The 25898-nt window shown below is 51.0% G+C and overlaps 2 protein-coding genes across 3 annotated transcripts; one reads left to right on the top strand and one right to left on the bottom strand.

Annotated features, from left to right (window-relative positions):
- Positions 1 to 2249: 2249 nt before the first annotated feature.
- LOC132352883 (cytochrome c oxidase subunit 4 isoform 1, mitochondrial) lies at positions 2250 to 9711 on the bottom strand. The gene is made up of 5 exons (XM_059903620.1): positions 9622 to 9711; positions 8368 to 8441; positions 4168 to 4335; positions 3384 to 3515; positions 2250 to 2493 (listed from the first exon to the last, which is right to left on the bottom strand). The coding sequence occupies exons 2-5, from the start codon at positions 8438 to 8440 to the stop codon at positions 2357 to 2359; spliced, it is 510 nt and encodes a 169-aa protein (XP_059759603.1). The 5' UTR covers position 8441; positions 9622 to 9711; the 3' UTR covers positions 2250 to 2356.
- A 129-nt stretch (positions 9712 to 9840) lies between these two features.
- On the top strand, positions 9841 to 25588 carry EMC8 (ER membrane protein complex subunit 8). Of its 2 annotated transcripts, XM_059903618.1 has the most exons (5): positions 9845 to 10328; positions 18220 to 18296; positions 23698 to 23767; positions 24488 to 24582; positions 25111 to 25588. In XM_059903618.1, exons 1-5 carry the CDS (start codon positions 10098 to 10100, stop codon positions 25268 to 25270), a joined length of 633 nt encoding a protein of 210 aa, XP_059759601.1. In that variant the 5' UTR covers positions 9845 to 10097; the 3' UTR covers positions 25271 to 25588. The 2 variants fall into 2 exon arrangements, with proteins under 2 accessions (XP_059759602.1, XP_059759601.1); XM_059903619.1 differs by lacking the exon at positions 24488 to 24582 and having other exon boundaries at positions 9841 to 10328; positions 25111 to 25198.
- The last annotated feature ends 310 nt before the right edge of the window (positions 25589 to 25898 follow it).

The following is a 25898-nucleotide window of genomic DNA, read 5'->3' as shown; positions in this document are numbered from 1 at the left end:
GCCAGCTGCTAACAAGGTGAGCACCGAGTGACAGGCAAAAATAAGAATAGTAGAAAAGGATGAAACACACTCTAAACGGCAAGGAGCTCTCCACGCGTCAGGTGAGAACAGCAGCCCAGCAGGGCCTTGCAATGGTCCCAGGTAGAGCCCAAGCCTGGGCTGGTCAGGGACCCCCACTCTGAAGAATCCCCACTCCCGGGGGGGACAGGGACCCCTCTGGTCTCCGGGGAGCTAAGCCGGTGGCTGTCCCGTCAGCCTTCTTGGTGTTTCTCAAAGTCCTGCCCCAACTTCATGTCACACAAGGAACCGCAAGTCTCCCCAGGCACCCTGGGAGGGGCAGCCTGCGGCCACATGAACGCACCCCCCGAGAGAGCTCAGCCTGCCCTCTCTCCTGGGCCCCCATGCTCTCCACACCCTTCCTCTCCTCCCTCACAGGGTCTCAGCCCCATGGGTCGTCTTTCAGGCCCTCGAACCGAGTGAGCTCTGTCCTCAGGGCCTTTGTCCGTGGTCCTTCGAGCATGACTGTCTCCACCCGCGCCCCCTCGTCCCTGCCTCTGCTCAAGGGTGGGCTAGAGTCATCAAGTCTCAGCTCACGGGCCACCTCCTCGGGGACGTCTCCCATCATCGACCTCGAATTTTTCCCACCCCCAGCTGAAACACCCTCTCCATCACCGCCCCGAGCCCTCTCGAACCCTCTAATTACGTTGTCTGTTGTTTCACTCGTCCTCGGTGCTCCTGGGAGCCCCAACGGTGAGCCCCAAGGGTCGTGTTCACACCGTCACTCTCACAACATGCAGACCATCCATAAGTGCTCAGTAGACCTCCAGCTTAAGGATGGTGGGCTGGATCGAGCATTCATTGTTTCCTGCTGAATTTCCATTAAAATGGCAGTAAAGGGATTTTTTTTTTAAGGCATAAACCCACAAAGACAGAGAGACAGAAGAGGACAGCAGTCACATCTTGGAATCTGATGCTGAGGTACAAGTGGTCATCCTCTGAGCAAGTGCACGAGTGGTTCCGACGTGGTCGGGGGAAGCCCCCAGGCCCAGGGAGACTCCGTGTGAAGCCACTCCGGGGGAGCAGCCGTCTGGGGGTCAGTCTCCAGCACCCCCCACTCCCACTCAGGCAGAGCCCTCGGCCTCTAGCTGCATTCAGTTCCACCGCCCAACCCGGGAAGGGCCCCTTCCTCTTGGGATCGCTCTGGAGAGTGAGACGGTGAGCGCCTGGCCCATGGCAGGGGAGCCACCAGTGATCGTTCAAGGGTCAGCAGAGCCAGGTGAGGGGCCAGGTCAGGAACTCCAGCCCCACCACAGAAGCTCTCGCTGGGAAGGAGCTGAAAATGGCACTGCCCGAGGGAGGGCCAAGCCACCCAGAGCCACAGGCTGGTCCTCACAGCCAGACTCGCACCCCACAGCTCCCGGCACGTCCTCCCCGCAGAGGGCCTCCCGGGGAGTCAGCTGGCCCTTGAGAACAAGCCAGCAGGGCCATTTCCAGAGCAGCGGGAGATACGCAATCGGGCTACAGCTCCCCTGCTCCTCCTGTCACACTGGTTGCTTCAAGCCTTCTCACAAGCCCGTCTAAGGCCAACTTCCTGGGACATCCCTCTGGTCGAGCTCCAGGGACCAACTTCCCTTCCCAGTCACAGCTCCCCCCCGACCCCCCCCTGCACCAATGCTGCTGGGAGACCCCTCTGCACCAGCTCTGTTCCAGAATCTGTTCTGCTTCCCCACGCAGGGGCTCCAGGACCCAGTGAGGGGAACGGACGTTAGAGCGAGGGGAGAGAACCACAGGACAGACGGAGGAGCCCCCCCAGGACGCCTGCCGGGGACTCGGGCAGGGCTCCTTAACGCCTGCCCAGCCTACAGCTGGCTTCGCTGTTGCTTCTTAGATAAAGAGGCAGGAGCGCAGAACTCGGTCTGCCCTTCCCAATCTCGTGGTCACACACTCCAACCAACACTCACAATTGCAAGGGGAGAGACAGTCCCAGGAGGGAAGCGACCACGGGGAGGTCTGTCAGTCTGGCTACTGTGATGGGGATTTAACTCTCACGAAAATCTCTTGTCGAAACATCCCATACCACAGGACTCTGTATTTTTAGTTTTTATATGCTATCCCCTTATACAACTTACTTTTGCCAGTTCGTTTATACCCAAAATGTATTCACTACAGACACTTGGGAGAAACGTACTGTGTTTCAAATGACACTTCCATTTCATTCAGTTATCATCAAAGAACCAGCCACACGGACGTCACGTAAACCGCTCGTTTATTAGCACTGGTACTGGGAACGAGCACCGCCGTAAACGTGCGGAGCTGCAGGGAGCAGACGGGGGCTCCGCGTGCGAGCGGCGGGGCCTTACTTCTTCCACTCGCTCCTCTCGTAGTCCCACTTGGCTGAGAAGCCCTGGACCGGGGCCGCCTTCATGTCGAGCATCCTCTTGGTCTGCTTGGCCACCCACTCGTCCTCAAAGGTGTGCGGGACGGGGCCGTACACTGCAGCCCAGAACAGCTTCGTGAGGCGACACGGTCCCGACAAGGTGTTGCCGAGCCAACGCGCCACACGGGCGAGGTCTTCCCCGCTCACTGGCGACCCGACCAGCGCAGTCGTCTGCCACTTGCCAGCCACACGCGTGCACACACACTGGTTTCGAATTCTGGGCACTGACAACTCGACATTTGCAAATTATTCCTTCGTTTGTAAAAGCGAGCAATAAAATACTTAAGCTAAAAGCAGAACGTCCTCTCTACAGGATACAGACAACGGGTCTACAGGCAAGCACAGAGCACGAACAGAACCAAAGGTGACGCGGGGGAGAGCAGAGGGTCACAGGTCTGTCGCCGACCCGCGGCCACAGGCAGGCCACAGACCCAGGACCACACCTCCTGAGAATGGGACGATGCGTCCTCGGCTGGGCGGAGAGAACGCAGGACAGGCAGCACACGAGCGAGCAAGCAGGCAGCCCCAGCGATGGCTGAGCACGAACTGCTAGGTCCGCAGACCCAGAACTCCGGTTACTGAGCTGCGGTCCCTCCCCGACAGCTGCAACGGCCCTTGATGCGTAACAGTTCCCTTCTCCTGATCTAACCTCCACTACTCCTTCTTCTGACAACTGACTGGCGAGCAGAGAAACCACTACTGGATAGGTGGCGTGCTGTACAAAGGAAGCCGTGCATGACCGAGCGTGGCCCGCTCAGAATAAAGCAGACTCGGCTTACACACCACTTCCGTTCACGTGAGCCAGTCTCTCAGACCCGGTAAACAAGCTGGGGGTGGAGCCCAGGACGGAAGCGCCGATTCTGTGTGAAGGCCCCACGGCCCACTCTTGGGCACTGAAAGATGCAGCCGCTCCGGGTACACGGCCCCTTCTCTCCCCGCCACTCACCGTACAGCTTCTCCCAGATGATGATGAGAGCAGTGAAGCCGAGGAAGAACATGGCAGCGCCCACAACCGTCTTCCACTCGTTCGTGCTCCTGTTCATTTCCGCGAAGCTCTCCTTGAACTTAAGGCGGTACACTGGGAACAGAAAGGACAGCGCTGCAGGCGCAGAGGGCCACGGGGACCGACAGCCCCTCCTCGCGGCGGGGCTCCATCACTGCTCCCCACAACACGGGGGCGGCAAACATACAGCTAGGAACACAACACAGGCCTGAGGCCCGGACGCACCCACGCACACACAAGGGGGAAGGAAGCAGATGCATGAAGTTACTGCTGTTGGACTGGGCAACCCTCATACCCTCATAACATAACATAATGGAGTTTACTCTGGGCAAAAAAAAGCAGTGAAATTCTTTCTCCTTTAGATTAAGGTTTAAGGGTCTGTTTAAGCCCATAATACTTTCATGCCTCTTTCCTACCTGACAGTGAAATTTCGCTGATCTTCCGTCAATAATTTACAGCCAAGCCAGTCCCACCCAGGGAGGCCCCGAGAAGCGACTCACACGCTAAGCCCTCCACAGAGCCCCGCTCACCAGCTCTGTATCCCTGTTCCCGCTCCTCCCCGGGGGGGCTGGAGCCCGCAAGCCTGGACACAGGGGCCTGGGCCCTGGACAGCCCCACGGGGCCACAGCACCCCACCCTCCCCAGCACGCTGGGTTCTGGGCGGCAGCCCAGAATCAGGAGAATTCTCGCCCAACACAAGCTGCCCTTGCTTCCCTTCAATACCCACGTTCAACTTTCTCATCAATGGAGAGGCTGCTCCAGGAGGCCTTCTCCTTCTCCTTCAAGGCCTTCTGGCTGGCAGAAAGGTCCCTGACGTGGGCCACATCGGGCAAGGGGTAGTCACGCCGGTCGACGTAATTCGGGAGAGCATAGTCTTCACTCTTCACAACACTTCCTAAAACATGCATTGGATAAATATTTGAAAATTCACATAGGTTCAGAGTTACAAACAAGGCGGTACTTCTAAAAACCAAAATAAGTACGTGTATGTGCACCCTGAAAACTTCAGTTATCCCAGGGGCTGCGGCCACCATTCCAAACAGCCACAGGACTGTCATGTGCAACAGGGAGCAGGCTTGTCCTGAGGGGCCCAGACAGCAGAGTGAGGCTGGCAGATGCGTAACAGCAGCGCTTTTCATCGCAGCAAAACAAAAACCTGCCGGGGCATCGCTAACAAGGCGGCACTGCCTGCAACGACCAGTGTTCATGCAGAGGTCAGAGAGGGCGCTCGGGTTCCCTGGGCTGGACTGGAGACTGGACTAAGGGAAGGCCCTTCTGCAAGGGACTCCAACTAATGGGGAAGAACACAATGTAAACCTCATGAAAGAAACAAGGGTTCAAAGTTCAGAAAGATGTATGAAAAGCTGGTTACTGCGCCACTGCTTATTACAGCAAAGTATCAAATAACCTGTGTCCAAGCAAGGACGCACTAAGAAGCTGTGCTCCTTAGAAACGCGTTATCACAGAGCCATTTGGCCTGTTCAACAAAGGTTTACCAAGCACCTACTGTATGCCAAGCGTGGCTCCAATCTGGGATCATCAGTGAACAACGCAAACATTCCTGCCTACCAGTGTCTACATGCTAGAAGTGGGAATCAAACAATAAACTACAGAGAATGTTGGGAAATGAGAGATCTGGAAAAAAAAGAAAAAGGCAAGCAGAGGAAGGGAACCAGGGGTACATGCATGGCAGGAAACAAGTTACAACAGTACAATGAACGATGGAGATCCATGTGCCCAAAATGGAAAGACAATTGTGTACCCACCAAGTCACAGAACACTATCAGGGTTATGTTTTCTTTTTAAAAATCTAAGTTACATGTAGATACTCACAGGTATGTGTAACTAAACACACAAAACCCCTGGCAAGTTAAACCCAAGTTGTTATCAGTGGAAAGAGGAGAGGACAAAATGAGGATTCTGCTCAAAAAGTCAGAAATTTTAGTGCCTTCAAGTGGGTGTGTACCCATGTATTCTTCCAGTAAAGAGGAAGAAAGTTCAGACAGCAGGGAAAAAAAGGAATATCTTCAATTTTATTTAGGGTTTTCCCTCTGCAGAAAGCTGTGTTCAATTCTACCCTACATCTGCAAGAAAATTTTGTGTTCCAAACTGGTTTAGAGGTATGAAGTCCTGCAAAAATGCTTCACCTCCATTTAGCTTAGTCCCAATGATTAAAATCTCCCCAAACATGTTAACAGTAGTGAAATAAAACCTTAAGTCTTAAAGCAGTAAAATTTCTCTAGATGTGTATCTGTGACTTGCAAATGCCTACCATACTTATATATTTATACCCGACCTTATCCCAAAAGGATCTGAGATGAAAATGGCTAGAATTACCTTCCAATTTAAAAACTCTATCAAAATGATGAAAAAACTACAAAGCACTCAGGTTACACGAGTTATTAAAAATAGATGTTAACTAGGGTCATGAGAATGTTCTAAAACTGACTGCGTGATAATGGCACAACTCAGCGAAGGAACTAAAAACCACTGAAGTGCACCCTTTAGCGGGTGAATGTGTGTTATGTAAATTACATCTCAATAAAGCTGTTATAAAGACGTAAATGCTCATAACCTTCGAGCACTCTAAGCATAAAATCGCGCTTTCTAGAACAAGAATGGCCAATGGGCCTGGTCCCCCAGTAAACGGGGGGCGGGGAGGGGAGTTCGGAGCACAGACACATAAAGCTTAACACACCAAACATTCCTTTTAAAAAGAGAGAAAGCAAAGACTTCGCATTCTAGTGCATGTTTTAGCATTTCTATCCTCACCCTGGATGGATTCTGGGAAGCCTCTGCTGAGGCAATCCGGGGAATCTGAGCTCCCCTCTCCATCAGACGTGTCTCCGCACAAACATCCAAACTTCCCACAGGGGCTACCAATGGTGCTCCAGACTGTGTTATTTTATGTGGAGAACCAGTTCACGTATTCGTGTACGACTTGTACAAGTAAAACTTCAAAATTAAAGGACGAGACTTGTCTAATGGACTGCAGTTCTCTCCACCTGCCTACCGTGTGCTGGAGACGCGGCAATGAATAAGCCCGGCCAGGTCCCTGGCCTCCAAAGCTGGCGCTCTAGAAGCAGACGACACTCAAACTACCCCAAATCCACAGTCTCTAAGGAAGCACAAGGCAAGGTAAGGCAGGACAGGTGGTCAGGAAAGGCTGTTCTGAAATAACACCTGCACGGAAGGTGATGATTCGAAAGAAGCAACCATCCACACCTCTGGGGCTGAGGCAGGAGGGGCCAGCCTGGCGCATGTGCGGAGCAGGACTCCAGTGCGGGCTGGGGGTGTGAGCCAACAGGAAGGGCTGGTCTGGGCTGCCCTTTGCCATCGTGAGCCTGACGTGACGAGACCAGAGAGGCTGGGCGCCCATCTTAGTCCAGGCACAAGAAGCCAGCGGAGGGCTTCAAGAAGGGACTGACTAGATCTGACTTCCTCTGCCTAAAGCAATACCCTAAGAATAAGTCATGACCAGTGCCATCAAGGGAGGTTCAAGCTGACTTCTTACAGAAGATCCGAACGACCAAAGGGACATGAAAGAACTCTTGGGGGTGACGGAAATGTTGTATGTCCTGACAGGGGTCGTTGTTACACAACTGTGTGAGTGTACCTAAATCCGTAGAAACTTAACACCTAGAAAAGATAAATTTTCCTTTCTGTAAATTATACTACCAACTAAACTAAGCAAACAAACTAAAAGCTAAGGAAATATATTAGCAAAACCAAAATGGAAACAAAATGTAATTTCTGTCCTACGTGACTTGCCAGGCTTTTAGTGAAGGAGTGCTTCTTTCTGCATGTATTAACTAAACAACTAATTTTTTTCATTACCTAGTCATTTAAATTACATATTTCAATAATACTCTTACTAAAATGCTCCTTTTTAGAGTCTGTGTCCATAGTGTTATCCTGAGCTATATCAGCAATATAGAGAAAGGTAAGACAACAGTGTTGCCAATTAAAGGACACAATTTCAATGAAAAATTCACACACAAAGCAACTCAGGCAACAGCTTTTGAGCCCCTGGATACATAAGCCTTGCTCTCTGCCTTTATCAGCCACCATTCAAGCCTTGCCCTCGACCCCTCAGTAACACAACCTGCCATGCTGACTTGCACTTCCTCCTTCCGCTTGTTTTCCCTCTGACTGGAATGCCACTCCCCTCTGGAATGTGAGGTTAAACCTACTAGCCCTTCGGCAGAGCAAGGCCTCTCCTCCAGAAGCCTCCCCTGTACCCCAGAGGCCAGGCTAAATGTTTCTCCTCAGGGTCCATCTCTTACTGAAACGCTGCCTTCATGTATCTTCCCTCTCCAGACTGCAAACATTCTTGGGGAATGATTTCATATCTCATATTCTTTTATTCTAAGTGCCTAACAGTGACAAGTACAAAGAAGATGCTTGATAAATGCAAAACTAAACTTGCTATGTGCCAGGCACTGCACTAAGCTCTTTACATATATTTCAGGTGAGAAAACAGATTCCTAAACTTGAGTAACTAGTCCAAGGCAGAAATGAGATTAAACCCAGTTCAGGCGAGGAAGTCCAAACTCCTTCCCTTCCATTGTCCCAATAATGTAAACCGTGTTCAAGGTAAGTGGCTGGGAGTTTTGTCGGAGGGAGAGAGTGTTAAAGTCAGGTACAGTGGGGATCTCTTAAAAGGGCTGGAACTTGAACTTGAACCTGAAAATATGGGAAGGGAAGGAAAAGGGGGAAAATATCAGTATAAGCAAAGACCCAGACCAGAATTCTATATGATTCATAAATACTCTCTAATCTAGAAGTATGCCCCATTAAAATATTTATACCTCCCCTCAAGTTCCTCAACATCGTGACCAGGATCTTAGCCATCTCAGCCCTCTGTGTTTGAAACACCAGCACAGGGCCTTAAACAGAGCAGAGCAAAAAGAAAAGTTACACTTACCGTGTGCCCGTACACACACCGAAGTGGAAATTGCTCGCTTGCCAATTAGGCTAAATACTCTGGTAGCCAACATTCTGAAAGATAAAAATGTACCTTCTCTATGAATAAGCGTAAACACCTATTAGGAATGATTCTTCTTTTTGCCCCAATGCATTTTGGAAGTCAATGCAATTCTTTTTTCTTCTTCTCCCCTCTAGCATAACTGATCCCTTCTTCATTACTGACTCTGAATTCACAAATTAACCTAGGATGAGGTTATTTTTCCTCAGCAGTCAGCACGTTTTAACGGAGCTTCATTATAAACCAAGCACCATATGCATACACTTAAGGCAATTCGGAGAAAACTGAGTTTTTGGGGTTTTTTGCATATCGTTTCTTTCCTTTTGTTTTTTAAACATTGGCTTTCTTAAAAAGCAAAGAGAAAAATATTTTTAAAGGAGACTCTGGAAAAGCTAGAATGTGCCGCTATGATGGGCTCCATTGTTCAGAGAAGAAAAGTCAACAGTTCAAAGGGACTGTGGCACGCACTGCATTCATTATTTGCTTTAAGACCTAATATGTGCACAAGACAGGAAGGGGAAACCCGGGAGAAAGGCTGCAGACAGGGCCCTGGGCCACTTCCAAACCCTGCAGGACAACGAATGACCTGGTTGACCCACCTCTGACCTGGGCCTTCACTGAATCATGCCTAGCCTCCCTACCTCCCCCTCCCTTAAAACTGGACGTTTCAGGGGACCCCACCGATGACGAAAAGGATCCCAAACGCATTCAAAAGATACCCATTACGGGCAGAATAAACACAAGCATGACATCAGGGGCGAACTCGTTCCCGTTTCCCGTGTTTTCTCCCCCTGCCTGGCCCACGCGTGGGCGGACGCCGAACGCCTGCCCCTGAGCCCCGTTACACCCGGGGCGGTGGCGCAGCACCGTCTGAAAAGGTGGCCGGGAGCCCGCAAAGCGACCTGCCCTAGGGTGCGCGCCCGCGGCCAGCGGACGCTCCAAGGTCAGAGCCGAAGCCAGCCCGCGGCCGCGGCAGCGCAGGCGAGGACCTGCCGGATGCTTCTGGGAGGCACAGAGACCGCCACCCGGCGGCTCCCGAGCCCGGAGCCCTCGCCGGCCGGCCTCAATATCACTGGGATCGGAGGCCCAGCGCCGGTTCCTGCTGGCGCCGCGCGGCGCGCACGCAGGCCCGACGGCTCCCTGCGCCCGACCCTCACCAGCCTCGCGGAGCAGACCTGCCGCTACCCGCCTCACCTGCCGCCCCCAGCCGATGCTCAACGTGCCCGCCGCGACTGCCCTCTACACCCCGGCTACTCACGACCGGAAGACAGAGAGGCCACGCCGCGGAGCACCACGGGATCGAGGAGGACCCCACCCCGCGCCCGACCGCACCGGAGGTCACAGGACCGGAAGTCGGGGGCCGCCGCGAACGTCGTAAAACGCAGAGCTGGGCTGCTTTCCGGCGGCCGCTGGGAGACCGGTTTTCGGCGGCGCCCGGCGAGAGGCGTGAGGGGAGTCTGACGTGGGCTCATCCGTCTCTCCCGGAGGGAAGCCGGCGTCGAGAGGAGCCGAGCCCGAGCGGGGCCTGGCCTGTGGGGGCCTCCGCCAGCCGCGCGACCGCACCAGGCAGCCGCCGCCTCGTCCCACTTCTCCCCTGAGGCGCCGCGCGGCCGGGCAGCGGATCCAGGCCTCGGCCGGCGCCGGGCCTCCGGGGCCCTCCCGGGCTCAGCATGCCCGGGGTGAAGCTGACCACCCAGGCCTACTGCAAGATGGTGCTGCACGGCGCCAAGTACCCGCACTGCGCCGTCAACGGACTGCTGGTGGCCGAGAAGCAGAAGCCCCGCAAGGAGCACCTTCCTCTGGGCGGCCCGGGTGCCCACCACACCCTCTTCGTGGACTGTATACCCCTCTTCCACGGCACCCTGGCCCTCGCCCCCATGCTGGAGGTGGCCCTCACCCTGGTAAGCGCGGGAAGGGTACTGCCTCGGAATCAGCAGGGCAGGAGATCGCCTGGCGATCAGCTTCCGAGCAGTCCCAGCTGGAAGCTCACAGTGGTCCAGCCGGAGTCTAGACCCACCCCCGAGGTAGCCGTGACCACGAACGGACGACCCGCGAGGGCGCATAGGACTTTGCCTGCACTTAGCAAGGCCCCGCAGATGGCAGCTCGTAGTGGCAGCGGCCGCAGGAGCGATCTTAACCGTCCAGGGTGTTTTTAGACGCTTTAGGCGACGAGTAATACATTAATTTTCTCACACCAGTATCCTTTATAGAAACAAGCCGTCGTTAACTGAGCGATGATTCGACAGCGTTTGTATTTGGGATTTTGAGTCACGGGAAGTTTTGGCACTGCGGTTTGGCTCTTGCGCACCTTCGCGGGGCCGGATCCGTGTCAGCCGTGGGTGTAAAGGCTGCGGTTCTTCCGACGTTAGTGCCCCGGACCCCGAGGGTGGAGACACGTTTAGAGGCAGCGCTGGCATCACGGGCACTGCTGCCCGAGAATGCCCCTGAGCGCTTTGTAAGGGAAGCTTGTCTGTCCTCCTTAGTGACATCTAGAATGCACCCGTGGTTTTAAAAGCCTGAAGACTGTGGAATTTAAAAGTCGGAGCAGACATGCCTTCCAGCCCGCACACTTCTGTGGGTCTGCTCACGACTGGTCTATTGAAGTACAGTGAGAAAAGATGTGGCATAGGGATAGACTGGCTGGTCATTGAATCCTAGGCAGTGCTTGTTGAGGTAGGGTGACCCATAAAGGAAAACAGACCACCTGTAAATTTGAGTTGAAACCTTAAGGAAAAATAAACTGTAGACTCAGACCTGCCTGGCTTGAGGTACAGTTTTTCATATACATATAAACTATGATACTAAAAAAATATTAGTTGATTATGCAAAAAGTAGTTAAGTTTGAGAAGGTATAGGTAGAAGTCCTTTTTCTATACCTCCCAACAAGTAAAATGAATCCATTTTGTAATTTACATAATTATGATACCCATGTAAATTCTTGGTAAGCAGGAAGTATCTTTAGACAAACGGTCCTCGCCTAAGCTTACTGGGCACATCTTTGAATGCCTGTTAAACTGAGTCATTGTCTGAATTTCTTCATATCATCTTGGGGCAGGAGATAGATAAGAAGTAGATGATATTTATAAAATCAACCATTTTAGCTCCTGAAGAAATAGCTTGTCAGTACCAATACATTCCTGGGGTGTGCATGTGTCTGTTTTACTTCAAGTCTTTTCAACCACCTGTCTTGACTATTTTGTTACCAAGGGAATTGCGTGGTGAATTGGATATGTGAAGTGCATTCACTTGCGGGAACTAGATTAACCAGCAGCATTAATGCAGGATTATTCAGTTCTCCAGTAGTAGTGTCAGGCCTGTGCTGGGGGAGGGATATGGCTATGGATCAAACACCGTACCTGCTTAGCAGTTGAACTTGTACCAAGCGGACAAGTATAGCAGAGTATAAAGCGACCTGGCGTGGAGAGAGGTGAGCAGTGCACAGATTTCATCGCAGAGGACCTTGCAGGTGACACAGAGGAGTTTGGGCTCCATCATGAGGACAAGGAAGCCACTGGAGGAGAGCTGCATGGTCACATTTGTGTCTTGGACTGATTGCCCCATCCTGCAGCAAAGAGGATGTTGGAAACAGGAGTGTATATAATACTAGAGGCAGAGAGGTGGCCTAAACTAAGTGCACTGTGGAAGCAGAGGAGACAGACCGGAGAGAGCCAGGAGTGAGAATCCACAGCATTCAGTGACTGATCGTGTGGGGACATAGGGAAAAGGAGGCAAGGGTGACACACCTCGATTTCTGACTTAAGCATCAGAAGGACAGTGGCACCACTCGTTGATGGAAAATGACCTAGTGTTGACAGCTGAAAAATGGACCTGAAACTCAGAAGATGGGTGGGCTGGAGACGTAGATGGGGGACCAGTAGCTTCTCAGTGACTTCTGAAGCCATGAGAGCAGGTCCTATTGGCTGGGACTGTGTGTAACGAGTAGAGAGCCATGGGCAGAAACCTGAGGACCTCCAGCTTCTGCGGGGTGGGTGGAAGAAGGGAAGCCAGCAGACTAACCAGGGTGGAGCCAGCGTGGGTAGGAGGAAAAGGTGTGTTGCTTTAAGTCCCTAGAAAATCCTATCAGAAATAATCAAAGAGCATCTTAAAGGCAAACTTGAACCTCACTTGGAATTGTCAAAATAGGATTAATTCTTTTCATTCTTAAGTAAGCTTTACAGAGTTAAAGGGTTATGTTCCTATTACAAGATATAAATGCAATACTTGAACGAATTAAATATACTAACTATAAGCAACCGCATCGGAGTCGCCTTTACGTGAATTTTCCCCAAGGGTTAGGGCTGTGTCCACCATTTACCTGGGGAGGGAAGGCCGGGTCCAGAGGGCACCTTGACTCCTAAGACAGGCCCACTGCCACAGCTTGTTAAGGGGCACTGCTTGAGGCTTGTTCTGACCCTGCACCACTGCACTCTGCCCTCCAGACTCACCTTCCAGCATGTCCCCCAATGTGCCCTTCAGTGTTTGAGTCTCCTGTCCAGCAAAATTAAGTGCAAACCAGATTCTCTGCGCTTAGCTTCTTTTCAAACAGTAGAAACTAACAGCCAAAGTTTTATCTTTGCCAAGCAGTGGTGGTTTGTGCTCACTTTTCCTCTGTTGATCAAAACTTTGAATCATAGACTCAGAATTTGAAAAATACGAGAAAGATGTCAACTGAGTACAAATTAAATAACTTTCTAAATAAAGTTATAAAGGAAAATTTACAATTTGAGTCCATCCACAAATTTTGTATTACAATTAAGATAGTTAAGTTTATATCATTCAGATTTTGACTTAGCAACTTTATAACCTGAAGGCAGTGAAAAATCTCAGTGTATGGAGCCATGGTTTATCAGCTATAGAAGATGTAGTTTTAATAAAGCATCTACATCCATAAAACTGTATAAACGAGGCCTAATTCTCACAGCTTGTTTCTATTCAGGGAGTTTCATATTGAGTTATTTTTGATAAGTGGGAAAGACTGACTTGATATGCAGTCCATCAAAGGGCAGCATCAGATTCCTTTGCAAGGCTTTTCATTATAATTTTCCATTAAAAAAAAAATCCTTGCATTTCTGGGTGCTTTCTATTTTTTTTTTTTTTTAAGTACTTATGCCTGTTAATTTATCCTTATAACCCTTTGACGTAGGTAGTGATGGAATTATTTCTAAAAGCAAAAACCCATAAAATGCCAGTAGGGAAATTAGCATAAACCTGCTGTTTCCCTAAGCCCTCTTTGTCCTTTTCCCCTGTCGGTGGTTTCCTGGTGCTGTGGAGCTGCCTTTCATTACATTCTGCTCCAGTGACTTCCTTCTTTGCCGGTTGGTCTAGTCAGCGTGACTTTGGTCTAGAATTCTCTCTGCCGCCTCCATGTGTGCCTTCTCTACTCACCTGCACAGGCTGCTGCCCCGCTGGCTTGTGGCTCAGCCCCCTGCTTCCTCCTGCCCCTTTTTCTCTCCAGAACATAAATGTGCTGGCCTGGGAGAGGGAGCTGGCTGCTCTGGGTTCTCCTTTCAGTTCCTCCCCTTGACCTTCACCCTCTGTCCCCATGCCATTTACCTCCAGCGCTTTTCCTCCTTGGAGCCAGCTCCTCTCCTGCCGGAGAAGAATCAGTAGCCGACTTGAGAAGGAGCTTTTCTTCTCCGTGAAACTAACAGCCCCTCTACTTTTAGAAGCCAAGGCCTGCTCATTGCTGCAGACAGGGAGGCTGACAGACACACCCAGCTTGTAAGTGCAAACATGGGAGCAACGCCCTGCTGGGGGTGGCTCTTATCAGCTCCCTGCCTTGCCTACTTCATGGCTATTATATAGCCACATGCAGTGGGTGATGGTGCTTTGAAAATTACAGAGTGCCTCATACATGCAAATATTAGCGAGTTTGCTGAGAGAAGCTGCTTTCTTTGTGCAGTCTAACTGGGAACGGATGAGTCGGGCCCAGGGCCTTTAGTAGTTCTCCTATGTGTCTGGAATGGAACGAGCCTGAAAGGGCATTGAACAGAGGGTGGCAGACTTATGCCAAGGTGAAAGTGTCCTTCTTTCCCTCTGAAAAGTTAAAGAAACTACGTAAGTAAATGCAGGATTTGGACCCTGTATTCAGAGTCACTTGACGAGTTTCGGAGTGTTGTCCTGAACTTTTTCATTTTGATTGTTCACAAGATGCATCACGGGAGTAGGGCATCTTAGCAGCAAGGTAAGGAAGACGGAAGCGGATTCGTTGAGAACAGCAGTCAGACAGCTTCTCAGTTCTTTTGCCTTGTCCTGCCCCACTTGGGAGCGAGTGAGTTGCCTTTACTGTATAAGCTGCCACTTAAGTAAATCTGCTTGGGCTTTTCATAAGCAGGCCATTTGGGCTGACTTCAGGATTCTGAGGGCCCTCAAGAGCTGCCTGCCCCATCCCTGCCCTACCGACCGTCCACACTGCTCGCCTCCTCCCACACCCTGCCTCTTACCGCCCGCCAGGTCACTCTCACCGATGAGGTCTGGTTCCGATGAAACTTGTTTACGCTACCTCTGTGGGCTCTGGTGGCCCGTTCTCCGTTCCTCAACTGGGGGCCGCTTGTGTCTGAACCTGGACAGCTGCGGACAGGCTGTGCGTGCCTGTCACGGGCATCCACGCTTAACTTGGTTGTTCTGTTCTGAATCATTGGAAGGTTTCTAAAGCCAAGCCAGAGCTTTTGTGCCTGGTTCACTTTTGGGACAGCCGCTTCAAAGAGTTCTACTAGGGAGCTCCCTGGTGGTCTAGTGGTTAGGACTTAGCGCTTTCAATGCCGGGGCCCAGGTTCAATCCCTGGTCAGGGAACTGAGATCCCGCAAGCCATGCGGCGTTGCCCAAAAAACAAAAACAAAACAAAAGGGCTTCCCTGGTGGCGCAGTGGATAAGAATCTGCCTGCTAATGCAGGGGACACGGGTTCGAGCCCTGGTCCGGGAAGATCCCACATGCCGCAGAGCAACTAAGCCTGTGCACCACAACTACTGAGCCCACGAGCCTAGAACCCGTGCTCTGCAACAAGAGAAGCCACTGCGATGAGACGCCCGCTCACCGCAGCGAAGAGTAACCCCTGCTCCCCGCAACTAGAGAAAGCCCGCGCGCAGCAATGAAGACCCAATGCAGCCAAAAAAAAAATAAAATAAATAAATTTTAAGAAGAGTTCTACTAGAAGTTCAAGGTCATGACATTATTTTTCTGCTGGAATTTGGTTAGGCCCTTGGAGATTTACATACAGGAATTCACCCCTCGTTAGGTAAAGTGTAAGTTGAGGTGTGCGTTGTGTTTGTCACAAGAATCATCCTTCATGTCAAGTGCCTTCTCTGCTCTCTGAGTGCAGGTACAAGGTGACACCACGTGTTTGCTAGGGATTGAGTCCTGAACCGCTACCTTCAGCCCAGGAAAGGGATCTGGGAGCAGCTTAGACTGCTCACTAAAGACTGCTGTGGGAGTCCCTGGTGGCGTAGTGGTTAGGATTCTGGGCTTTCACTGTCATGGCGCGGGTTGACCCCTGGTCAGGGAACTGAGATCCCGCAAGCTGCGCAGCATGGCCATAGAAAAGGACTACTGCTGGGGATGGTCAGGATATCAGCAGCAGAAAATAATTATATTAAATGTAGCTGTGGTGGGCCAAAAAATGGCCCCCCAAGATGTCCACACCTTAATCCTTGGAACCTGTGAACATGTAACCTTACGTGGTAAAAGGGACCGCAAATGAGATTAAGTTAAGGATCTTGAGATGTGGTGATTATCCTGGATTATCTGATGGACCCAGTGTAATCACAGGGGTCCTCATAAGAGGCAGCAGGGTAGGAGACAGAGAAAAGAGTTGTGACAGAAGCAGAGGTCAGAGTGATAACAGCCACCAGCCAAGGAATGTGGTGACCACCAGGTGTCGGAAAAGGCAAGGAACGAATTCTCCCCTAGAGCCTCCAGAAGGAATCAGCCCAGCGGACCCATTTTAGACTTCTGACCTGTAAGATAAATTTGTGTTGTATTAAGCCACTAAATTTTTGTAACTTGTTATAAGGGCATTAGGAAGCCAGGACAGTAGCCAAACTCGGGATACCATCTGTAGTTGTGACTCTGGATATAAGAACAGGCCACACCACAGGGCTGGGAGAGGGGCACCAAAGTGGGCAGGGGTGAGGGGCACCTCAAGTGAGGACACACTCAAGAGACCAGTCTTCAATCAGAAACAAAGACTGAGAGGGCTACACTAAAGGATGGGCTAACTTATGGGTTTGAGTTCAGGGAATGGGGCCAAATGCCAAATTTTAGAACAGGGCTATGCCCTTTGATACTACATAGAGATACATTTAGAAAGAAATGAAAGAATTTGGTGCTGTAAGCAGCAATAGAGAGTTTCTAGAACTCATTCCTTTACGAGGTGATAGAAATAAAATATAAGTAATTGTGGAATAATTTGCATCAAAGTTACAGTGAAAGAGCCATTATAAATATTTTGTAGACATGGCTCTCGTCTTTTGAGTGGATGACCAAAACGTCTAATTCGTTCACTGAGCCTTGGTTTTGCCCCAATGTGGTAATTTGTGAGCTCTTAGGAAGCCAGAATTATTATTCTAATCCTTGTGTGAGCGAGGGAACCTTGGTCTGTAACCATTCTGTAATGTCTGCTTTTAGTCATAAAGGAGACTGTTGGAGACCCAAACCAGAATTTGAGAAAAAGAGCAGTAGAGCTATGTTTAAAAAAGGAGAAAAATAAGAAAGAAAAGAAAAACGTTTTTAACCAGCTACTTCACTTTGAAAAAATCGAGGATCAATTTTATCTCTTCTTTTGCAGACTGAGGATAGAATTTACTGCAGTGTATTATTAAAATTCCATTATGGCAAAACAGGATGACCTTTTGTTGCTTTTAATAATAGCATTAGACCTGCAGGATGCTAAATCTGATGAGAGAAGAGTGGCATTATAAAACAAAAAACTTTAAAAATCTGCTGCCATGCTCCCATTTAAAAACATGCCACCGAGAAGGGTGTGCGCGTGCATGCGTGTGCCTGTTTACCCCACATCCCGGCATGATGGATTTTTCATGGTGTGTTGCTAGGAATACTGAGATACAGTATTAAAGCAGTTGGCTTTGAAACAGACTTATATTCCCAGGCTGGCTGTGCTACCTGGCTGTGCAAACTTAGACCCTCCCCGAGCTTTTTAGTTTGCTTACCTGTGAAAGATTGATTTAAATGATCTTAAGGCTTATTCAAGCCCCAGAATGCCTCAGTGCTTCATATTATCAGAGAAGGTGGGTAACTCTGGTCTCACCTCACCCACGGCACTGCACCCGTTTAATATATGTCTACACTGGGGCCTTCTGCTGGGACTGGGGGACGAGGTTGTTCGTGTCCAGCCCCACCCTTCCCAGTCATTACAGGGCCCTCCTCTGTGGGAAGACACCCCACCTCAGTGAGAGTGGGAGCCCAGGCTCTTCTTTGCTTTCTCTGGCCTCACGTGGACCATGGAAAGCAAATTGGGGTGACCTTCTTTCCCCTGAACACCCATTTCATTCTTGTTTGGGTTTTTTTTTTTTTTTTTGGCGGCGTTGCTCGGCTTGCAGGATCTCAGTTCCCCAGTCAGGGATTGAACCCAGGCCACAGCAGTGACAGCCTGGAATCCTCACCACTAGGCCACCAGGGAGCTCCCCCATGTCATTCTTGTAGGGAGGAGGATACAGGGCTTATATCTGACTTGTCCCAGCATCCAGGAGTTGGGGGGGTTCCCTCTGTTTATTGAGACTTGATATTTAAGGGAAAATCATTCACCTTTTCTTCCCAAATTTTGTTCTTCTTTCAGATTGATTCATGGTGCAAAGATAACAGCTATGTGATTGCTGGTTATTATCAAGCTAACGAACGAGTAAAGGACGCCAGGTATGTCCATGCAAAACCCCCCGGGGTCTGAAAGAACGATACTGTGAGGGAGGTGACCTCTGATACACGTTTTGACCTCTGTGGTCTCAGGATGCAAAATCTGTTAGAACAGAACCCCTCTGGGCCCTCTGTGCTTGTTTATAGTATTCCAGGGGGAGTGCGGTACGGGTAATTCCAAACAACAGTAATTCTAAACATTTATATTAACGTTGGGATTCTGTTCTGTATCTTCTTTGTTTTGCTTGAAGGGAATTCATATAATGAAAGCAACAGTCCAGGGCCTCCTGTTTCTGTCCCCACTCAGCTGTGTCTTGCTTCCCATTCCCAAGGTGGGAATGATGTAGGGCATAGCATTAGGAAAGAACTCCACTCTTTTGGGGGGTTAAAAAAAGAGTAACTTTTAGGTTTGGTGCTCTTAAGGTCTGATACTTTGATGAAAATGTGGTGTTTGCTGCTTCTTTCATGTTAGGTTCCGGTTTCTTTTATCCGGCTATTTGCACCCACTGTGATTCTCACTAATGAGCAAAGCTGAGGTCTTTGCTTTATTTCTGCGTCAAAGTCCCAGCAAAAAAACACTTGACACCCTGTAGTTAGGATAATTTGAGGAAGACTTAATAAGGCAGTTGTTTCCAGAGGTGTGAACGGTATGCAAGAGAACTCAGGACAGGGTGGTGCAGTCACCCAGAGCTGGAGACAAAAGCTGGTACCTGCGCTGCCAGAAGGGGTGAGGAGGGGTTGGGTCAAGAAGTCCGGCCCGAGGAGAAGAGTGCCCTCTGGTCGAGGGATACGACCAGCAGCCAGCCTGATGGGACCTCACAGGCAGAGTCCCAAAGGAGTCAGCACCCTGACCAGCGAAAGCCAGAGGCAGAAGCTGGGGTGCCCTCGCACGCTTCCCTCACGTGGCCAGGCGGCCTGGGACACGGTGAAGGACCCCAGACCGAAGTGTCTCCTGGAGTCACATCCGCTTGCCCAGCAAAGGCAAGAGGCTGGACCCACAGCGTTAGGGCCATAATACAATAAGCTGATGAAACACTTCAGGGATGGAAGCCGTTCTGCCCTAGAGGGCTGGGCCCAGTCGGGACTCTGAGGGAGACAGGGTCGCCGGCGCAGCGCTGGGCTCAGAACGACTCCCGTGAAAGCCGCTGCGTGGGCCACGGCGCAGGGGCGCCCTCTGAAGCCTGGCTCCCACATCTTCCCGCCCGCTGCCCGTTCGGGCTCTCTCTCCCTGGTGTGGCTCTTGTTGACCACGCCTTCCTTTTGAGCCCACCTGCCTCCCGGGTGCTGATGAGCTGGGGCCTATTCACGGCCCGTGTCAGTCTTGGTCTTTGTTACACGAAAGAGGCTGCAGGGCACAGAGCGCCTGCCCCGGGCCAAGCTCTGTGCTGAGCCAAGCTGGACTCTTGGCCCTCGCCCTCGAGTTGCTGGATTGAACACAGAAGACACCGACACCTAGGCCTGTGGTGCAGGCCCCCAGGCCCCACGCCGGGAGGGTGGTACAGAGCGCTGTCCAGCAGGAGCAGGCAGGCACTGAGTCCACTGCTGTGACCAGAGGGGCCCTCGGGGCGGGGTGTCGTTTGAAGCGGATGCTTGCGCGTGGCAGGGTCCTGTCACGTGCAGACGTGGAGAGCAGGGGGAAGAGTGCGGAGGGGGGGCAGCGTGATGCAGACACCGGGTGGAAACCGGCAGGAGCGAGGGGCGCACACACAGGGGCGCCAGCGGGTGAGGCCACCCTGACGGCTCTGCGGCATTTCACTTTATTTTGTAAGCAGCGGGGAGCCGTCCTTGGAAGGCTTCCCGGAAGCAGACAGTACTGTCCCGCAGCTGTTCTCGCAGGAAGGAGAGGAGACCAGGCCAGAGGTGACGGCGCTGGCTTCCTTCCTCCCGCGCCCCCAGACGCGCCCGCACAGGCTCTGCCCTCCGCTGCCTCACTTGGCTCGTGGCCTCTTCATCTTCCTGCCTCTGTTCGGACCTCATTGCAGCCCAGCCTAGAATTACTTGCTCAGACGCCACTTTCATGCTCTTCACACCTTCTAGAATTTCCCAGGTCCTTCACCTGCTCTGCTCAGGAGGTCTTCATTCTCCCACTGAAGTCAGTGTCTAAGTGCCTACCAGCCGTTGGTGAGATCTGTAGAGAGCGTGGTGGGCGGTGAGACAAGTGTGTCCAGTAACCCTCGGATCCCTTCTGACCCCGTGAGCCTCGGCCGTACTCCGGGATCTAAGCCACCCCTCCAGCATGTTTGGAGTAAACCTCCAGTCACTACCACTGAGCCTGGCCTGGGGCTTTCTTGGTGTCATCCTTTCGAATCCTCACAAGGGCACTCAGCTGAAGAAACTCCAGCCAGAGACGCTCGCTGCACCAAAGCCACACAGCCAGGAAGCTCAGAAGCTGGGATCACGCTGACTTCCTTCTTTAGTACCGTTTGCTTCTACCTAGAAAACCTTCCCTTCTCTCTTCAGCCTCGCCTAGCTAAAATTTTGCTCCTCTTTTAGAAACATCGGCTGATTCACATCATCTCACAGCATAAGCTTTGGAGCCAGGTTAGACTTGGATTCAAGTCCTCAGTGACTTACTGATTCACCACTTTGGCCTCAGTGGTCCTGTCTGTAAAATGGAGCTAAAGAGTTCATCCTTCGGAGAGTGGTAGTGAGGAGGGCAGAGCGAAGCCACACGCAGCGTGCTTAACTTTGTGCTTGATTCCAAATAGAGGCCGGTCCTGTTACTAGTCCTGTGATTACCTTTTTTAAAAAAGGATCATTCAGTCACTGTTTTAATCTGAGAAAAGAACTATAAGGTGTTTGTAACTGTTTTACTCGTTTCCTAAACTTCAGGTTATCCCATCAAGTTTTATTTGATCATTTCATAATTGCTGGAGCTTTGCTTCATAATAAGCATTTCATGAGGGGTAGATTTCAGTACCAGGTCCAGTGCCTTGGCCTGAGGTAGATGCTCAGTAAAGAGCTTTTAGATGGAAATGTAAGATCTCAATCACAGGTAGATGCCTAGTTTTGTGTGGGTTGGGACGGGGGATTGGCAAGTGGCTTCCGTCTCCAGGGTCCCCACCGTTGTATTTGGCAGCTGACTGTTCACAGGAACAAGGACTTGTACAGCCTAGTTGGAAACAAAGTACTGACGTGACTGTCACAATGTGACGATCTGACATTAGGAGTGGAGCAGGTCGGTGTTAGAGACTAAGTGTGAAATACAAATAAGAGGTAAATAAAATTGGTAGTTCTTTGAAATACTTTGGCAATTCATTAACTATTGTAAGTTTTAAGTTCTTTCCAAAGAACACATGTTAAGTGAGTTTGGGGGCATCTGAAATGAAACATAATAAATGTTTCTCGATCCCCTTCCCAATAAAAGTCACCAAGTACTATGATAATCATAAACGTTAGGATAATAGTATTTTGCCAGTTTCCTTGTGGCAAATGCTCCTAGGGAGAAGATCATGCCCTTAGCAAATGCTGACTTCGTTTCCCTTCGCACCTAAGGTGTGAGTGAGTGAGGACCCGCAAAGACTCGGAGCAGTCACGGGGTGCGCCTTCTCCACAGTGGGCGGGTGAATCAGCAGGTCCCTCTACGGGAGCTCAGCACTTGCCGACTCCTGTGAAGTGCTGACTTCACTTTGAGGGCTTTCCGGGGTGACCTGAGGGACAAGAATCCCTGGGGCCCTTTTCCTATTAAACTGTTTTTTTGTTTCATTTTTCTTAACACGATACTGCAGATAAATAATCACACATCTCTATAAATTCTCAATTTTAAAAGTGAAAATAGAATAATTAGATAAACTTATTTTTATAAAGCATTGAACCTGCTTTTTTCACCTCAATCACAAAGAAACGATCGTAATTGTATAGTGTGTTTCTTTATGGCTCTGTCCCTGCTTCAAAAAACTGAGACTCTAACTGTGCAGGGGAAAAAGATGCACAAAAAGACAACTGCATACCAAGGCTTAAGTGTTTAGAGAGGGGACCAATGGACCTCATCTGGGGCAGCTTGGCAAGACGTCCCAGAGAGGATGGTGTTTTCTTGGCATTGAAGATGGAAGGAATTGAGTAAGCAGAGGGGGGCGCCGAAGGGCCTTCCAGACAGGGAAGAGTATGAGTGAGGGGAGGGGTGTGTGAGGAGGACGGCGTGCAGACAGTTCACTGGGATGGAAGGCACACAGCGCGTTGCTCCCGGGGGTGGGAATGGTAGCTGGTCCCGTGCTGAGAGAGGCTGGGTCTGCCAGCCTGAGCACGGCGGGCTTTTCTCTTCTAAGAAGAGCCTGGAAATTGAGACCCGTGAGGAGGCAATTTTAGAAACGCGTGCCTCCGGTGATAGGCGGAAGGGAGCGGGTGGCAGGGAGAATGAAGGAGGCAAGGGGGAGGCGCCTGGTGAGGGGTTGGACAGAAGTGGGAAAGGTCACCTCAGCCAGAGAAACTGGGAACAAGCCGGCCTGCCTGCCTCGGATTCCAGCTGCCCCGGATTCCAGCCAGGGGGCCTTGGGAGCATGGCAGGCGGTAGGGAGGCTTCGGGGGTGCTGGCCCTCCGGGGTGAGGGGGCAGACGCCAGACTGCACAGCAGAGGGAGGAAATGGGGCGAGAGGGACAGGATCGTCAACTTACTAAAGAAGTTGAAGAAATATGGTTGAAAGCGAGAAGAGAAGTTGGACCGTGGCTGGACAGAACCAGTTAATTTTCTTGTCCTAAAAAGGAAAAGACTCAGATTTGACATCAGAGCTGGGCCCGTTGTGGGGGAAGGGAGATAAGTAAGGCCCCGAGGAGGAGGTCAGAGTGGATGGGCCTGTGGGCGGGAGGAGGGGGAGTGCAGGGACGCATGAGACCCACTCTCCAAGTCACTCTGTTGCTGTAAGGTGGAAGGTTGCCATTTGTCAAGGTTGCGGTGGGCGCAGGGCCAGAGCCAGCCAGGGAAGGCTCATGAGCACTGAGAAGATCTGCAATGGCTTAGGAATTTTTAAAACTAAAAAGAAGGAAAAACAACTGACTCGATTGCAGCAGCTAAGAGCGCAGATGGAGAAGGTGGGCCCTGGAGGCTGCTGGCCTGGGGCGGCTCTCAGAAGCACAGTTGTCTGCAGGCCCTGGGTGGCGCTCTGCCCCGGGGTCCAGGGAGCCTTTCTGTTGAGAAGACACCCTCTCAAGATCCCCTCCCAGGGCTTCCTGGTGGGGGAAGGGCCCTGCTCTCCCCTGTGCTCCCCATGGCCCACGCAGGATTCCCCATCCTCACCAGTCACTGCAGCGGGAGCGCAGTCACGAGAAGCTACTTAAACGGGCGTAACAAGCTCGGGCAGCTTACTGGTGCCCTTGGTCTTTGTATCATTGCCGTTCACTCTGCCTTAGGCAGACAGTGTTGAACGGCGTTAACTAGAACGCGGTAACCTCTCTGGTTCTTCTCCCACAGTCCAAACCAGGTTGCAGAAAAGGTGGCCTCCAGAATCGCCGAGGGCTTCAGCGACACGGCTCTCGTCATGGTAAGTCACTCGCTTACTCCTGAGTCTTCTGTGTAGCGGGATGGCGGCTGAGCGTCCTCTTGCTGACGTGGAGCTTTATCTATTGATATAAACGGTTTTCCTTTCTGCGGACACTTCATCGGACCGTGGCCCCCTTTTGCAGTCTGCTCCCAACTGCAGGCTTACAGTTGAGTCGCAGGCCACTGCTGTCCCGGCACACGGATTTCTAGAGGTGGGGGTCGTTCCACTTCAGCAGGTCTCACAGTGGGGTCCCCATGCCAGCAGCAGCAGCACCACCTGGGAATTTGTTAGAAATGCAGATTCTAGGGGCCTAGCGGTCTGTGTTTCAGTAAGCTTCCAGGTGATTCCCATGCACGCTCAGGTGTGAGAACCATTGAATTACGGTAGCTGGCACAGCTGAGGGAGCGGGGAAGGAGCCAGGTAGGTGAGTGGCTCTCATCAAGAACCCTGTTAACCTCACTCCAGATGGGATTCTAACAGGGAAGGCAGAAGTAAAGTTGGGAAGCTTCACGTTTGTGGAAAAGCAGTAAAGTACTTAGTGTTTCTCCTGTATGACACAGTACACCTGGGCCGTGCTCTCGTGGTGTCACGCGCTGTGAGGTGGGGTTTCTGCCACGGGCAGTGTTGACACTGGTCCTGGGAGAGCCACGAGGAAGGGCCTGCGGACTTGCAGCAGAAGTGCTGGCTCTGTTCACGAGCGTGTCCTTTGTCTCGTTGCAGGTAGACAACACTAAGTTCACGATGGACTGTGTGGTACCCACAATCCATGTGTACGAACACCACGAAAACAAATGGCGCTGCAGAGACCCTCACTAGTGAGTGCCCTGTTCCCAGGGTGACCCACGTGCCACGTGTGCTGGTGCCATTCCGGGCACCCAGCTCCCACGGGAAAGCTGATCCCAGCCTTCTGGGTTTTTAAGTTAGCGTCTTCTCCAGAGGAGTGTGCAAACCTCATACAGAAGTCATGCATGTTCCTCGACCCCTGGAGGACTAAGGCCTACAGGGTTTCCAAGCAGTCAAGACAACCTGAGTGTCACTCGAGGGTCTTCCCACCTCAAGCCCAGGGCACCCCTCCCCAAGCCAAGCCCTCTTTCCAGGCATTTGGTTTGGTTTATTTGTAATCAATCATCTACTTCCACCTTTTTCAGAATTTCTTTTGGAGGGTGACTCTTTCATGTTTCATATTCTTTACGTACATCTTCATGTGTTTAAACGTACGTGTTTGCTAGTGTTCATTATTGTCTTCCTTTATACCACTCTGCATGTGGCTGGTTTCCTGTTTACTCTATTGAAAAGCCACCTGTTTTCATTAAGAGGCTGATTTCTCCTGTTTCACCTCGTAGTGATTACTGTGAAGACTGGCCAGAGGCCCAGAGGATCTCGGCATCACTCCTGGATAGCCGGTCCTATGAAACGCTCGTGGATTTTGATAACCATCTGGATGACATTCGGAATGACTGGACAAATCCAGAGATCAATAAAGCTGTTCTGCACCTGTGTTAGGGAGGGATTTCAGTGACTGGTCTCTGGGCGTTTCCACTACACTGAAGAAGAAAAGCTATTTTTAAATGTAAATAAAATATCTCATAGCCTGTGTGGAAAGCCGGCAGTTTTCAGAAGTGGCATGTGCCTTGAAAGAGGGCAGAATGTCCCATCAGTCATCTTTCTAATGCAGAGCCTCGAGAACAGGCATAGACTGTCCCATCTGATCATCCCTGTGGAGTCCTTCCCAGTTGTACGTTGCTATAATTCTTCAAATCAAAGCTATTTCTGCTTGTCCAAGATTGTTCCTATTAAACAGTTTTAACTAACCTTTTATAATCTGGAGGAATACTTTTTAAGGCTTATGAACTATCTTTAAAAAAAAAAAAAAAAAAGGCCCAGATCTTATACCCGAATGAGAGTGTTTGTGAGTTTTCATCCTGTTTGAGTTAATATCATCCAGACCTGGGATTGGGCAGGCACGTGGTGTGCCAGTGCCGAGCAGTTTTTGAGAGCCGTGTGCTGGTGTCAGCGGTCAGGAGGCTGCAGCTACGCCCCCGCCCCCCGCGGTCAGGCTTCCGTAGCTGCCACGACTCTACACGTGGGAATAATGCCACAGTTGCCTGAGAAACCTTCATCATTAAGGGTA

This window comes from Balaenoptera ricei, chromosome 19, assembly GCF_028023285.1.
Source record: "Balaenoptera ricei isolate mBalRic1 chromosome 19, mBalRic1.hap2, whole genome shotgun sequence".
In the NCBI taxonomy this organism is placed as follows: Eukaryota; Metazoa; Chordata; class Mammalia; order Artiodactyla; family Balaenopteridae; genus Balaenoptera; species Balaenoptera ricei.
The sequence above is the reverse complement of the archived record's forward strand: the minus strand, read 5'-3'. Positions and strand labels throughout refer to the sequence as shown.